The sequence below is a fragment of the Stegastes partitus genome, unplaced genomic scaffold, assembly GCF_000690725.1.
Source record: "Stegastes partitus isolate 25-593 unplaced genomic scaffold, Stegastes_partitus-1.0.2 Scaffold737, whole genome shotgun sequence".
NCBI classification, from domain to species: domain Eukaryota; kingdom Metazoa; phylum Chordata; class Actinopteri; family Pomacentridae; genus Stegastes; species Stegastes partitus.
This window is the reverse complement of record NW_007578468.1, coordinates 218,113-234,811: the sequence shown is the minus strand read 5'-3', so window position 1 is coordinate 234,811 and position 16,699 is coordinate 218,113. Positions and strand designations below refer to the sequence as shown.

The 16,699-nt window shown below is 40.7% G+C and overlaps 1 protein-coding gene across 2 annotated transcripts in view; it reads left to right on the top strand.

Annotated features, from left to right (window-relative positions):
• hace1 (HECT domain and ankyrin repeat containing E3 ubiquitin protein ligase 1) overlaps window positions 1–16,699 on the top strand; it is a 39,922-nt gene that overhangs the window by 12,265 nt on the left and 10,958 nt on the right. The window contains exons 11-18 of one of the 2 annotated variants that reach the window (XM_008291340.1): window positions 3,405–3,555; window positions 9,030–9,334; window positions 10,326–10,394; window positions 12,845–12,932; window positions 14,210–14,321; window positions 14,743–14,840; window positions 14,989–15,076; window positions 15,290–15,370. In XM_008291340.1, coding sequence (XP_008289562.1) covers window positions 3,405–3,555; window positions 9,030–9,334; window positions 10,326–10,394; window positions 12,845–12,932; window positions 14,210–14,321; window positions 14,743–14,840; window positions 14,989–15,076; window positions 15,290–15,370 — 992 coding nt within the window. Of the gene's footprint in view, window positions 1–3,404; window positions 3,556–9,029; window positions 9,335–10,325; window positions 10,395–12,844; window positions 12,933–14,209; window positions 14,322–14,742; window positions 14,841–14,988; window positions 15,077–15,220; window positions 15,371–16,699 lie in introns of both variants that reach the window. The other variant, XM_008291339.1, reaches the window with a different exon arrangement.

Sequence of the window (16,699 nt, the reverse complement as noted above, 5' to 3'; positions counted from 1 at the left end):
GATATTACCATGTGCAATAATCACATCATAAATGACTGCCTGAAAGGCTATGATCGAAAAAAAATCATTCTTATTAATTTTTTTTACATCCATCACCATTTTACCTATTAGATGTAGCCTGGACTTGGCTTTTTGGTCAATGAAGCCCCTAGTCTGATTCACCAACTGTAGATTACCTGTATGAACCTGCCTATATCCAATAATTTTATGTTGTGTTCACACCAGATGCAAGTAAAATCATTCACGCAAATGATTTACATGTCAAGTCAATGTGAAGACGCGATTAGACACGCGTACACTTCTGCAGGTCAGGGATGTGAAGCTCCGGATCCAGAGGCGTCTGCAGGAAGAATAAGCACACTGGAAAATGGCAGGAAACAGGCATAAATTCCTGGTGGATGCGCAAATGACACAGTTTTTGACGCGTGAATGGAGCAAGTTTACTCGCCCGAATGACGTGAATTATTTACACGAATGAAGAGTAAACTCTGCGCATACACGCGTCCAAATATGCACGAATAGCGAGATGAATTTGCAAGTAAAATCTTTTGTGCAAATGATTTATATGTAAAGTCGATGTGAAGATGCGATTAGACTCAAGTGCATGTCCTGCGGCGCGAATCGCACGAATAGCATGGCACAAATGACACAAATTGAGTGGGTTATTTGCGCGAATGATGCAAATTCGTGTTGGACACTTCATAGAATGGAATAGAATATACTTTATTTATCCCAGACCTAGGAAATTATTGTAAACGGCAGCATCCAAAACCATAGAAAGAAAAAACATAAAAAAATAAATGAAATAAAAACAACAATAATTAAGTAATATGCATCCCTGGTGTCTGCAACAGCAGGTCCAAGGCACCACTGTCTCCGGTTGGGCAGTCCACATCCTGGCAGAATGTGGGGAGAGTGGTAGAGCGATGTATGATTAAAGTCTCCTGAGATGATGATCAGAGACTGAGGGTGTGATGTTTGCAGCTGGGACACTGAACTATGGATGAGTTCACAGGCCACAGCAGCCAAGGGGGAGGATGTAAACTGCAATCGCCAAGACGTGCGAAAACTCCCTCGGCAGGTAAAATGGCCGCAAACCAACTGCCAGCAGTTCAACATCCTTCGTGCAGCGCTGCTCATTAACGCTAATGTGCCCAGCATTACACCGTCTCTCATTCACATACATGGCGAGTCCCCCGCCTTTCTTCTTACCACTCTCCCTCAAGCTCCAGTCCGTTTTGACCAGGTGAAATCCATCCAAAGTTACGAGCGAGGGAGTTTGTTGAGCCATGACTCCATGAACAACATAAGGCTGCACTCCCGATACTCCCACTCCAGCCAGGTCAGCGCTGTTAGCTGTTAGCTCTTCCTGCCTGTTAGGGAGAGACCTCACTTTTCCCATGATGATGAACGGACGGACGACTTGTAGCATCTTTTCTTCTCCCGACGCTTCACTTCTGCCCTGCATCCCCTCTTCCTCCAGCTCATTGGGGATGTCCGGACTCTCCCACGACGAGGCTTGGCCTGGTTCAGCGCCAACAGCCGTTCATGAGTGTAAAAACAATAGAGCCATGGCTCAACGGCTCAACGGCTCACCAGACACGGACCCCAAAAACTTGCAAAGAAAAGCAAAGAACAGACAAGCAAAAACGCCATCTGCATCTCCACTGTTCTCGCACAAGTGTGGTACAGCTGTGTGAAATTAAAATATTAAAATGATAGACGAGAAACCAAAGTAAATAGCTAAAAACACAGAAAGTAGGTAGGAGCCGCTGCAACTGGCTGCCACTCTCACCGCGCCATCGCAACAACAACAACAACAACAAAAAAAATAATTTGCGCAAGCTGAAACATTTGAACTTAAGCGAGCATTCGCGCCACGATGGCCAATCAGCGTTGAGATTGTCTGGTGACATATCCTGGTAACCTGGAGGGATATCCTGGTACTGATCCTCTCCAACAGGTCATCAAACTGGGTCTGGGTCAGCCGAAAATAGCACTGGAAGCAGCCGTCATCCAGGCCCAGGCCTTGGAGAATGTGGTGGAATTCCCCGAACTGTGTGCGTCTCTGGAGGATTCGATGGACCCAGACATGGCGGCGTCTGGATCTCCGTTGTTTCTGGGCCTTCCACAGCAGAAAAAATGCAGCAATGTTGTTGAGCACAGCCATGTTTGAAGATATCACACTGGAAATTGGCAGGAAACGGGCAGAAATTCCTGGCGGACACACGAATGACACGGTTTTGGACGAGTGAATGAAGCGAGTTTACTGGTGTCTGGTGTGAACACAACATAAGTAAACATTCTTCCCCCATTCTGCAGTCTGCGTGTTACAACTTTCTTCAAGACGGCAAACCACAACAACAAGCTCTGTGCTGCAATCTACTGCACTGACTATGAAACTGATACTGATACCTACTAATACAAATAGCTCTGCTAGTTTTTTGGTGGAGCAGCCATTTTATTCACAGTGCTCCTCTCCCTGAATGCAAATGTTCCACCACAACAACTTCAACTGACACTTTTTTGAAGAAGCACTGAAGCTCCGCCCACAACAGCTGTTATTGGTTTAAACAAATGCAAACAAGCCAGAGTCTTTCACTCCTATAGATAAATGATAGTGTGGTGCAGCAAGACCATTATGTTCAACAGAATGGGCTATGGCCTGGCATAGCGACACTAGTGAATGAGAGATTTCAGTTTTCGAATTTTAATAAACCCACAATAGAGTCTTAAAAACATGTTTTCACATTGTAATTGTGGATTTTTGAGGGTACATTGATTGGGAAAATACTGCTAGTTTTATTTATTTAAAACTAAATTTACAACACAAAAACCCCTTTCAGAAATGCACTCATTTCTAATAATCTGACAGCAGTTGAACCTATCAGCTTAATATCCTAATGTGCACCCTGGTCCCTTTTCAGTGTAGGTATAGGCAGTCTTACTAGGTTGGATCTAGTAACATCCACATCATTTCCTGCATGGCATAATTCTGAACTGTACCTGAACTGTTTGTGTTAAAATCATACCACACCTTTCTCATTCTTTTTGCTCTACAAATCTTAGGCTACATCTAAAATGTCCATAACAATAAAACTTTACTGCACCTAAAAACAGGACACCAACAGTTCAGATTAATGGTACTCAGAAGTTATGAATGTAGTCCTTTTTTTTTTTTTTTAATTTTCATCACATAGGAGCTGAAATTTAGTTTAGTTTGAACTGACGTGATGGATGACTTGCCGTACACACTGTTGCTTTGCTGTTTTACCTATGTTGTCTGGATGTCTCTGCTCTGCTTATTTACAATTGCCAAGCAATTTTTAGCATAAGAGCCTTATCTGAAATTTTATTAAAAATTGATTACTACTAAGATAGGTTTTTCCTCTGTCCCCTGTCAGCCTGTCCAGCAACTATGAAGCTCAGATGAAAAGTCTGCTGAGAATTGTTCGTATTTTCTGCCATGTGTTTCGCCTGGGGCCTTCATCACCTAACAATGGCAACGACATGGGCTACAATGGCAACAAGACACCTCGCAGCCAGGTCTTTAAGGTTAGTAGGTGTATGTACAGTATACTGGGATCTGTGTGCCTCCTGAACCAAATTGTTTATTAAACCTGAATGAATTGGTTATAGCTTCATTCTGGGGAAAGCTTATGCAAAAAAAAAAAAGAAAAGAAAAAGAAACATTTAGCAAACACAAAACACCAGGTACACTGCTTCGACAGTACTTTAAACAAGTATCACTATGCATTAGTTTGGTAGGTCAAAGATGTGCACAAAATATAAAACATTTAATGTGGTTGCTCTTTTGTAGGTTTCTACATTTTTGGATTTTCTCAAGTCCCTAGTATCAAAAACCACAATACAGCCATACTGATCATGACACATGATCATATTGGCTTCACTTTTTGTCCTTTCAACTTAAAAAGCACAATACGAATTGATTCCATTGGTTACAGATGTGTGTGAGACAGTCTGAGATAGCACAAGATGTCAAGATGAATGTTCCTGGATAAGGTGTGCTGTCTTAGATGTGAGCCATGGATATCTTTCTATTATTTGTAGTTAATTCTAATTCCATGCATGATAGCAGGGCCTTTCAATTTGATCACCCACTAATTAATAATCTGACTGATTTACTCTGATATTTAAAGTTTAATTTAAAAATTATAGATACTGACGTTTGATGTTTGTTGTTAGACAGAGTTAGGGTTGTGGTATGAAAATAAAATAGTTTGACATGGAATAAGGTCGAATATGTAGTTAAATTTTTTCAATATATGTAATTTTGTATGTCGAGAACTACAATTGTGAACAAAAGCCTAGATACACTTGTATAGACCATAAATACCATGGCAATCTTGAGTTTCCAGGGACTCCTATAACTCTTAATTTTGTATGATGGAATGATTAAAACACATACATCTTTCTCACAAAAATAATCATACATTTGGTTCTTTCATAGAGTTAGTACAGGTCTTCTGGAAATATGGCAAAATCTCCATCCATCCATTATGTATACACATAGACTGAATAAAAGATGGACGTAGCGACCGTGACGTCATCCGTTAGTTTCTGCTACTTCCTGGTTGACATCGTGGATTTTTGGAGCCAGTGACGCAAAAATAGTCAGAGGGGGCGGAGCCATAGGAGCAGTGATTGGTCAGACGGATTGAGAGGCAGGCCCTCTCTGCCCGCCCACATTTACCGCCTTCTGCTCGCTTCGTCTGCATCGTCGCTGCCGACTGTCAATCAAGCCAGCTACACCCCTTGCCCTGCAAAATTTTGACGATTTTTAAAAATTTCAATATTGATTTATTTTCAGATGATGATGATTGACTACGAAAACTAATAAGAAAAAAATCCTGAGCTGTAGGAATGCGGTATTTTATGATCTGTGATCACTTCTTTTCCAATTCAAGTCTATGGGAGCCAGGGCTTTTTGGAGCTAGTAACTAGCGGACGTGGTGATATTGCAGGTTTTTGACACTTCCAGGTTGGCTTCATTTTTCAGGGCCGATTGCTACGTCCATCTTTTATACAGTCTATGTGCATACACCAATCTATCCCAGCACACTCAGGAGCTGACACCTTGGACAGGTCACCAGTCTATTGCAGGGCTACACAGAGAGACAAACATGCACTCACGTTCACATGTACGGTACAATTTAGAATCACCAAATAACCTCAACATGTTTTTGGACTGTGGGAGGAAGCTGGAGAATGCAGAGAGAGGCCACGCTGCACAGGGAGAACATGCAAACTCCACACAGGAAGATCTCCGGCGTCCTAACTGGGATGCGAACTGGGTATCTCCGAGCTGCGAGGCGACGGTGCTAACAACCGAGCCACCGTGCAGCCTATGTCTATGAAAAAATCTGCTGGGTCAAAAATATACATACAATTCTAATATTTTGTTAAATGGCAATTTTTGCTTTAATTTGGTAGGCATCCGCAAGCTTCTGGTTTTGTCTTTGTATGTTGTATCTATCTTTTTTTTTTGTTCAGTGCAGTATGCAGATTCTTGTCAGGGCTTTGGGACCAGTCTGAAACCTTAATTCTAGCTTAATCTAGCCATTTCTTTACCACTTTTCATGTTTGTTTCTTTACGACTCTTACATCCAAGGCCCAGCCTTCTGGCTGATGATTTTTATTTTTTCCCCTGAAGAATGTGGAGGTATTACTCCTTTTTCATTACTCCGTTTACTTTGTGTAAAGCACCAGTTCCACTAGCAGCAAAACAGCCTGACAGCATCATACTAAAACCACCATGCCTGACAGAGGGTTTGGTATTCTTGGGGTTAAGGGCTTCGCCTTCCCCCACCAAACACATTGTTGGTCATTGTGGCCAAACAGCTCAATTTTTGTATCATCTGAGCACAGAACATTCCTCCAGAAGGACTTTTCTTCCTCCTTGTGATCAGTTGCAAACTTCATTTTAGCTTAATGGTGCCATTTCTGTCAAAAGGGCATCTTTCCTGCAGTGCAGCCTCTCAGCCTATGGCCATGTAGAACACCCTTGACTGTGGACACTGACACGTGTTTCAGCAGCTTCTAATTCATTGCAAACCTGCTTTTTAGTGATTCTTGGTTGGCTCTTGGCCATCCTGACCAATTGTCTCTCAGCAGCAGGTAATAGCTTGCATTTTTGTCCTGATTATGGCAATGGCACAACTGTGCCATGCACTTTATAAATCAGTTGTTTGCACAGTTGATTTTGGGACCTGAAGCATCTTTGAAATGGCTCTAAGTGATTTTCCTGACTTGTCTGACTTGTCGACGATTTGACTTTTCAGATCTGTACTCGACTCCTTGAACTTTCCCACTGCAGTGTTTGTAGCAGAGTCTAATGAGTGTATCAAATGGACTCTATTTCAGTCAGAGAAGTTAGCCGATGTAGTCACTCACAAGAAGGTAAAAGGTCATGCACTAACAACATTTGATTAACATAAATTTTTGTATTACTAAAACTAATGGTTCAAGTTGTATATCTTCGACCCAGCAGATTTTGTCTTATTCCCAGAAGACCTATAATAAATCTATGAAAGAATCAAAATGCATGATTTTTTTTTTGTGACAAAGATGCATGTGTTTCAATTGCTCTATAATAGGCATTGAAAACTTCACCAAATCTTCACAAGTGAAAAAAAATTTTCACGACTATATATGTATGTACAGTGGGGAAAAGAAGTATTTGAACCCCCTGCGATTTTGCAAGTTCTCCCACTTAGAAATCATGGAGGGGTCTGAAACTTTCATCGTCAGTGCATGTCCACTGTGAGACACATAATCTAAAAAAAAAAATATCCAGAAATCACAATGTATGATTTTGTAGTAATTTATTTGTATGGTACTGCTGAAAATAAGTATTTGAACCCCTGTGAAAATCAATGTTAATATTTGGTACAGTAGCCTTTGTTTGCAATCACAGAGGTCAAACTTTTCCTGTAGTTTTCACCAGGTTTGCACACACTGCAGCAGGGATTTGGGCCCATTCCTCCACACAGATCTTCTCTAGATCAGCCAGCTTTCTGGGCTGTCGCTGAGAAACACGGAGTTTGAGCTCCCTCCAAAGATTTTCTATTGGGTTTAGGTCTGGAGACTGGCTTGGCCATTCCAGAACCTTGATATGCTTCTTACAGAGCCACTCCTTGGTTATCCTGGCTGTGTGCTTTGGGTCATTGTCATGTTGGAAGACCCAGACACGACCCATCTTCAATGCTCTGACTGATGGGTTCCCCAAAATCTTGCAATAAATGGCCCCAGTCATCCTCTCCTTAATACAGTGCAGTCGTCCTGTTCCATGTGCAGAAAAACACCCCCAAAGCATTATGCTTCCACCCGCATGCTTCACAGTAGGGATGGTGTTATTGGGATGGTACTCAGCATTCTTTTCCCTCCAAACACGGCGAGTGGAATTAAGACCGAAAAGTTCTATTTTGGTCTCATCTGACCACATAACTTTCTCCCATGACTCCTCTGGATCATCCAAATGGTCATGGGCAAACTTAAGACGGGCCTGGATGTGTGCTGCTTTAAGCAGGGGAACCTTCCGTGCCATGCATGACTTTAAGCCATGACGTCTTAGTGTATTACCCACAGTAACCTTGGAAACAGTGGTGCCAGCTCTCTTCAGGTCATTGACCAGCTCCTCCCGTGTAGTTCTGGGCTGATTCCTCACCTTTCGTAGGATCATTAATAAGCCACGAGGTGAGATCTTGCATGGAGCCCCAGTCCGAGGGAGGTTGACAGTCATGTTTAGCTTCTTCCATTTTCTAATAATTGCTCCAACAGTTGATTTTTTTTCATCAAGCTGCTTGACAATTGCCCTGTAGCCCTTTCCAGCCTTGTGGAGGTCTACAATTTTGTCTCTGGTGTCTTTGGACAGCTCTTTGGTCTTAGACATGTTAGAAGTTGGAGACTTACTGATTGTGTGGGGTGGACAGCTGTCTTTATGCAGCTAGCGACCTCAAACAGATGTGTCTAATCTAGAATAATAAGTGGAGTGGAGGTGGACTTTCTAGAGGCAATTAACAGGTCTTTTAGGGCCGGAATTTTTGCTGATTGGCGGGGGTTCAAATACTTATTTGCAGCAGTAACATACAAATAAATTATTAAAAAATCATACATTGTGATTTCCTTTTTTTTTTTTTAGATTATGTCTCTCACAGTGGACATGCACCTACGATGAAAGTTTCAGACTCCTCCATGATTTCTAAGTGGGAGAACTTGCAAAATCACAGAGGGTTCAAATACTTCTTTTCCCCACTGTGTATATATATGTACACACACACACACACACACACACCGCTAACCACCGTTCCACCATGCAGCCCTAAAGTCAATCGAATAGTTAAAATTAATTCTGTTTTTCTCAAATTGTATTCAATCCTGACTGAAAATTCAACACTACATTCAGTTTTCACAAATCATATTCAGATTCTGTCACACTGTACCACACATCCGGGTCACTAAGGAAGATCGTGAACTCCATCAGCACCTGCAGTATAAAAACTCACATTTCTGCCCATTCTACTTCACCCAAGAAAAATCATGTCCAGTCATGCAGATAGATCAGTTTTTTTGGCCACCATCCAAATAAAGTAAAGATAAAGAATTTTATTCAAAAATAGTTCCAATTACTTACAGTCTACAAAATGTGGATTTTGTAGAGAGACCAGGACATTGTATCTGAAAAGACATGGTGCCATTAATGTTTTTTTTCATGTGTCATTTTTTGCTGTTTGCAACTTAGCAAATAGTTCCATTCGCCCTCATTCTGTGGAGGCAAGAATAATCTAAAAAGATCAGAGATAGCTTAACCTTGTGAAATAAAACCCAAATCCGTTTTTTGAATCACATAGAAATATGTGTCTTTGTAACGTGGGTAATCGACCCCTGTACAAATTCAACTGAAATAAGGATTTTAAAAGTTCTGATATCATTCCTAACACTGATCATTAGTAGTGTCATAACTTATCCAGGTAACACTTCAAGGTTGACTCCTGTTTGTTTCTCTGCAGCCATTGGAGTTGCTGTGGCACTCCCTGGACGAGTGGCTGGTGCTCATCTCCACAGAGCTGGACAGGAACAGGAAGAACCCATCTTCTTCCTCCTCCAGCAGTGAGATAGCCTCTCTGCTTTTTAAACAGCGTGAGTCTGACCACTCTGCTGCCACACCAAAGCTTCCCTCCTTGCTGGACCATCACATCGTCATGGAGGCAGAGACATATGCTGACGGAGAGGATGTCATCTCCATGACAGCCAATCGACTCAGTGCTGTTATCCAGGCCTTCTACATGTGCTGCTCCTCTCAGATGCCACAAGGGTCTGTGCTCAGGTTTCTTCTGTCAGCTCTAGTAGTATACAAAAAAAGCCTAATTTTACATGGAGGATGTCAAGTGTCAGCTGTGATCTGACAGACCTTGAGAACTCTTACCAGTTTACAGTGCCAAAAGCTTGCTACTACAGACATTCTTCTGACAATAGTACAACAACTACTGCTGTGTCAGTTCAGACAGAAATCAGAAAAAACTTTAGAAATTCAGGAAACTAAGACCTGTAAAATATTTTGGCTGTATTTTGACAATTTCATATGTTGTCAGATCTGGGATTTTTTTGTATTTTTACAGTTAAAACAACATCTCACTTGGAAAGCAGTTTTAAGGTTATATATATCCCAAACCCATAATCACTAGAGAAAGTTGATGGGAACACAGATTCATCTCATGTTTATTGGAGCACATCATGGCAAGTGCTATAACAAGACAAGTGAAGTCAAGTTTGTATTAGAATCCCCTTCTCATAGTAGTTGGAGCTAGAATGGCTGAGTCCATTGAGAAATGACTGACTGAATGAAGACTCTTCTGCATTTTTTTGTTTTCTTATTTTTAGTACAGCATTGATATCTTGTTTCATGACAATATATAGATGCCTATGCATACCAGTGTTCCTGGTCCTACAACCTAAGTCCCCAAGAAATTGGGACAGCTCTCACTTCAACCAGCCATGCCTCATCTACTTCCTGTTTCATCTCGCATTAGTCCGTCTTTGTTTAAACCCTTCTCAGCTGACACAGTAATGCGCAATTAGAACACTGAAGATGATTAATGAACAAATAAGTGACAACTGACATTCCAGGTGAAATGAGCTGTCTTTCTTTATTTATTCTATTACCTTTTTACCTTGTTTTCCGTCAGCATTTTTGATAAGTGATGTCTTTTATGATTATCTGACTTTCTTTTCAATGTTTATACTGTTGTCTATAGATTTTCCTTTCTTAAACTATCAACCTCGCCTCCCTTTCTTTTCTCACTCAGAATGACATCCCCCCGCTTCATTGAGTTTGTCTGCAAGCATGATGAGGTGCTGAAGTGTTTTGTGAACAGGTGAGCCAATGTTCCGCTGCCATACATTACTCTTCTGACTAGGGACATTATACATATACACAAAAAGGAAAATATTGTACGTTTTATACATATGTACAGGTACTACAAATTTCAAAATACTGGTTTTAGGAAATTTGAAACTGCAAAACTGCATGCTATGTCTGTGTATTTTTTCAGGGGAAAATAGTGACGACAACAAATGTTATCACGACAACCATATGCGTTCTCACCACATGTGCCCAGGTTACTGCAGAGACAGAAAGGGTCACGGGAGAATCTTAAAACACTGAAAGAGCCAAACTGCTTAGGAATGATAATATTTGGTATACATAATGAACAGAAGCCATACAGAGGTCGGAGGTTGCCTTGACATAGTCTTAAGATCTGCACCTTTAGGGACAAGCACTGCAATATAAAACCTGTAATAAAACAAATATTCTAAAAATAAACAAATTAGAATCCAATAATTCTAAGCTGAGGTCAAAACACACATCAAAGGAGGAGTTTTGGGGCCATAAGGTTATATAGGTACCTGGGCTGCCATTTTAGGGTCTGGCATTATGGCAGGAAGACTTATTGTGCAAGCGGCCATTGATCTAATCTTTCAAGATGAGGAAGCAAAAAGTTATTTGGGGGAGGACGTTACAGAGCAGGAAGATATCATGGAGAAAGACTAATTACAGCCACTCTGATGAAGCTGACTCTGAGGGAGAGGAGCAGGTAGTAGGGGAGACATATATGTTGAAGGACAACACAATCAGATGATCCTCACCTCTACATTAAGCTGCAGGCAGGATGGCTGCAGAAAATGTCATCCAAATGACTCCAGAACCCAAAGATTGGCTACTTTCCATCCCATTTTCATTTTAAAGTGTATTTTAAACATGGCTGATATGTTTTCACATCTTAGGTACAATAGGACATGTTATTGTGTGATAGTAGATATTTCTCTCCAAAAATTTGCTATTTAAAATCTAAAAAATATAGTCTCCCTGCTCTGTGAAACATTAAGTAAGGACTCAACATCCATTTATTGATGTCAGATAGGCTGTTAAAAAATTCTTAATAGACAATTTGGTATCGGCACTTGTTATGAGGGAATTCCTGGTCTGGGTCAAAACTGGCCATACTGTGAAGGCATAGGATATAAACAATGTGTAAGGGTTAAAGATATATTAACCGATAAGACATGAGGCAAAAGAGGTCCATTCATTATCTATACACTGCTTAATCCTCACTAGTGTTGCGGGGGGGCTGGAGTCTATCCCAGCTGACTCAAGGTGAAGGCAGGGGACACCCTGGACAGGTCGCCAGTCCATCACAGGGCTACACAGAGACAAACAAGCACACTCACATTCACACCTACGGACAATTTAGAATCACCAATTAACCTCAGCATGTTTTTGGACTGTGGGAGGAAGCCGGAGAACTGGGAGAGAACCCACGCTACACAGGGAGAACATGCAAACTCCACACAGTAAGATCCCAGGCATCCTGGGCGGCTGTGGATCAGGTCGGGTTGTCCTCTAATCGCAAGGTTGGCGGTTCGATCCCCTGCCCCTCCACAGTCGAAGTGTCCTTGGGCAAGACACTGAACCCGAAGTTGCTCCCAATGGCAGGCTAGCGCCTTGCATGGCAGCTCTGTCGCCATTGGTGTGTGAATGGTTGAATGAGAAACATTGTAAAGCGCTTTGAGTGCCGCAAAGGTAGAAAAGCGCTATATAAGTACAGACCATTTACCATTTATCCTAACCAGGACGGGGGATCCTCTAGCTGTGAGGTGATAGTGCTAACGACTGAACCACTGTGTAGCCTGGCAAAGGACATGCATGTTAGAAAATGTATTGTTCTTGTTCTATTGTACCAGATGAGGCCTTTTATTGTTTAACACTGACGGGTCCTGAGAAGACGGTCACTTGGACTAGTGGCAAGCAGGGAGCATTGTGGGAGTTTAGTTATTAAAGTGCAATAATTAGAAAAGGTCCAATGACAACTAATGGAACTGGCCAGAATTCTTCTTTTGTTAATGAGTGGCAACACTCTATGAGAGTGCTGGTTTAGCATGTGGATTAATATCTGTATTAGTCAGCCAGTGTTACGTGATGTACGTTATCAGAGTGACAAATTCTGCGTGTGTAGGCAAACTGAAAGTAATACATTATAGTGGCCACCGTGTATTTTTAATAACTTCGATTAGTCAACTATTGATTGGTAAGGTTGCAGCTTAAGGTTGCAGCTACAGGAAATAGTTCAAATTTGCATCCCTACACTTCACACATTATGTACTGGTTATTGATCCTGCAATGTTCATCCATCCATTATCTATATGCACTGCTTAATCCTCACTAGAGTCCTGGAGCCTATTGATTCTGCAGTGTCTTGGAATTTATTAATTTAGTTGTTTTCCCATGTCCTCATGCCGTTTTTCTTGCTCTGCCTCCTCTTTTCAGGAATCCAAAGATAATCTTTAACCACTTCCACTTTCTTCTGGAGTGTCCTGAGTTGATGTCACGCTTCATGCATATAATTAAGGGCCAAGTAAGGCATGATACATGATTTTTTTTTAATCACAAAAATCTTCTTCTGCAACATTTCTACATTTTTAGTTTTTGTTGATTTCAAAATGGTGATAATTATGCTGTATGTTTATTTTAAGGCCATAGTGGATGGCGGGGGTTTACTGGATTACATTAACTTTAGAAATGTGGAACAAATATTAGAAATAGAAATTTGGGCACAACTGCTGTATTGCATCAAAACAGTATGAACTTTTTTTCTCCATGTGTTTGTCTTTTACGTTTTTGTCTAGTTTTTGTTCGCTGACAAAAATGTAATGCATTTTAGCATAGTGTCTGTTTTTGAGTGTAACTTTTTTTAGGTGTCAGTCTTTTTTATGACAAAATCCAGTGATTATATATTTTTTAAAATTAAGCTTGAAAATTGTCATTTGTGTAGTCCTTAAAAATCCAGTCTTGAACAAGCTACAATTTCAGTATCAAATTTTCCAGTTAATTGGTCAGGCTGTAGTGAAAACCAAGTTGTCGTGAGCTGCAGATACTGCAAGGTGTTATTTTAAGTCCACATGTTAGGTATTCTTTTAGTGCAGCCATAAGTTTTGTTCAGGGTTCTCACCTAGGTGTACACTGTCAGGCTCATCAAGATTGAGGACCTTCTAAAACTCTGCCATTATTTTAGTTTGAGGAATAAAATACCTCCAAATTTTACCATCACTCTATTCTACTTCATATGTCTATGCTAACTAAACTAAACTGTGGCTTCAAAAGTATTTACCTTATTCGTCTTTATCTGACAAGTCTGTCTTTATGTTCACTGCAGAATCATTTTACAGTGTTACAACTATGGTGATAATACTTAAGTTCCATTTATATGGCTTCATAAATTTTAAAGTACTACTTTGAGTTGTGTGCTGTTCTCTCACTGTTCTGCATTCATATTTGTGCTGCAGCATTTGAGTCTTGTTAACCATGGATAATGGTTCACCTGGGAATAGGCCCTTGTTTTAATTACACATATGAACCTAGTAAATTTGATTTCATCTTCTCATCCCGCTCCTGTTACACCCTAGGGGCCCCAGGGGAAAAGCCTCCTATGCCTAGAGAACAAAGGCATGTATTATGCAAATAAACCCTATACTCATCTCTGTATTACAGATGAATATTTCAGTACTGAGTGCTTTCCGAGCCATGAGTTGAGACTGAAAAATCCACAGGCTGAACACTGAAAACATCGCGAAGTGATAATTAGTTTAGGAAAGTGCCGTACAGTGTGAGATAAAGCCTTGTTTTCCCCATCAGCCCTTTAAGGATCGCTCTGAGTGGTTCTATGAGCATCTGCTGGCCAGCCAGCCAGATTCAGACATGGTTCATCGTCCAGTCAGTGAGAGTGACATCCTGCTCATCCACAGAGGTACAGATTCTGCTTACTACTACACACTTTCACTGTTGTGTGTACCTTCTTCTTCTGTATGTAGAAAGTGAAGATCAAACCAAGTCCACTCACAGCTGTACTTTACACTTCTGCTGCCTGGCTTGTTGGTCCACACAGAATGAGGTTCTGAAGGTGGATATGTGCCAGTTGTTAGTACTGTATTAACATTCAGTGTCATTTTTGGAGCCCACTAATACCAAACGCTTCCATGAGCACCACAATAATTAGACTTGCTGTTGCTTCATGCAGGTTCATGCATGAAGCGGTTTAGGCACTACAGAAAAGCATGCAGTGCATGCGTATGGCTCCAATCCTGACTATCTTATTTTCCATCTCTTCTTTTAATTGTTTTTTTTTTTTAATGCAGTATACTAGTTTTCTTTTTCTTTTTCACCAACAGACTCCATATTTAGGAGTAGCTGTGAGATGGTTTCCAAGTCCACCAATGAGAAACTCAAACAGGGCATTGCTGTTCGCTTCCATGGTGAGGAGGGCATGGTGAGTTTCTACATTCATATGACACTTCATAACTCTCAGTAATTCAGCTGTCAACAGAAGAATTAGCAGGACTCCAGTCCCATGTCCCATAAAATCCAAAGTAGTAAGCTGTGTTCTAGTTTGTGCTGAATTTGTTTGTGTATTTCAGGGCCAGGGTGTGGTTCGGGAGTGGTTTGACATCTTATCCAATGAGATCATCAACCCAGACTATGCTCTGTTCACTCAGTCAGCTGATGGTATATGATGTTTTCCACATAGCGATAACATTCAGTGTGACACGCAGGACTATATAATGTAAAATGTGTGTGTGTGTGTGTGTGTGTGTGTGTGTGTGTGTGCGCATGCGCGCATGTGTGCATGTGTGCGCGTGTGATCCACAGGAACAACTTTTCAGCCCAACAGCAACTCCTCAGTAAATCCAGACCATCTGAACTACTTCCGTTTCGCAGGTCAGATTCTGGGTCTGGCTCTGTACCACCGACAGCTGGTCAACATCTACTTCACTCGTTCATTCTACAAACACATACTGGGTAAGGAATACAGTCTCCTTTTGTGCATATATGGGTGATTGATTGATAATACTTGTGCTCAACAATCAGTCCATTCAGAATTGAAATCAAATTTTGAAACAATGAATGTAGCAAATTGCATACGCTGTAATTTAGAATGTATGAGGTGTACCTATTTAATAATGAAACTAATTCACTTTTAAAAAATTTCAGGTGTTGTTTATGCTTGCCCACTGATCAATATGTGTTGTGTTTTAGGCTTGCATGCTGTGGTTTAACCGACACAAGCCCAGTCTCAGTCTTTAATAGCCACCTCATACATTTTTCAGCATGTCTGATCCAGGGTTTGTTATGACTCAGTCTGCCTGCTATGGGCCAAAGATGATCAGGCAACTTTGTTCAACAGGTAGTCAGAAAATTACTTCTGGGTCAACTATTGGAGTCTTCAAAAAGTTTTGAAGAAAATGTCTTCGAAATAGATTTTAAAGTCTCGTGAATAATCAATACAGAGGCTGTAGGAACAAACATGAACAAAATATTAACAGTTTTACTGACTAAACAATACTTTCATAACTTCTTATATACTTCTGTAAACTCCTCCCAAACTCTCCTCCTTCTGGGAAACCACAACCCATTCTTTTAATTGAATTTAATTTTAATTTTGAATAAATTTAGATTTATTCATGTCTTGGAGTGTCTGATCTAATTGTGGCAAGTTTTCAAATACCTCCTTTTTTTAAGAAAGTCAGCAGGCCGTTCCAAAACCCCCTCCTATCTTCTGTTCTCGTTATACAACTGCTAAACCTCGCCATTTTCATTTGACCACCTCGTCATTCGTCTTGACATCCTTTCCCTAATCCTTTTTGCTGACGCCATCCAGCAGCTGTTACCATTTCTCCCTTTAAACTTTAAATTCAGCTGAGGTCTGCATTTTAGCTTGCCAGGTCATCACGATCCACAAGAGCCCACAAGCTCACACAATAACTTACAAGCTCATGGCACTCTTTCTATCCCAGTTACTGCATGTTGTATGTTCTTTATAGGTTGCAATTATACAGGGGTTACACAAGATTATTCATTTTTGTACATGAGTCTAATTTAATCATCATTGAAAAATTCTATTTTCCAGTTTTGTCATTTGTTCAGTTTAATAATCCGACAACAGTTTAAACATTTGTGTCAGTGGTTTTACAAATTCATGCCGTCCTCCTGATGACACTCACATTTTGATTGTGTCACATGTGGTAATGCTCAGTCACATGGAAATCTATTTCAGTCAATATTGAACTGAAGTTTAACTTTAAAAACTATATTGCAATACACTCTATACATATGCTGTAACTTGACTTG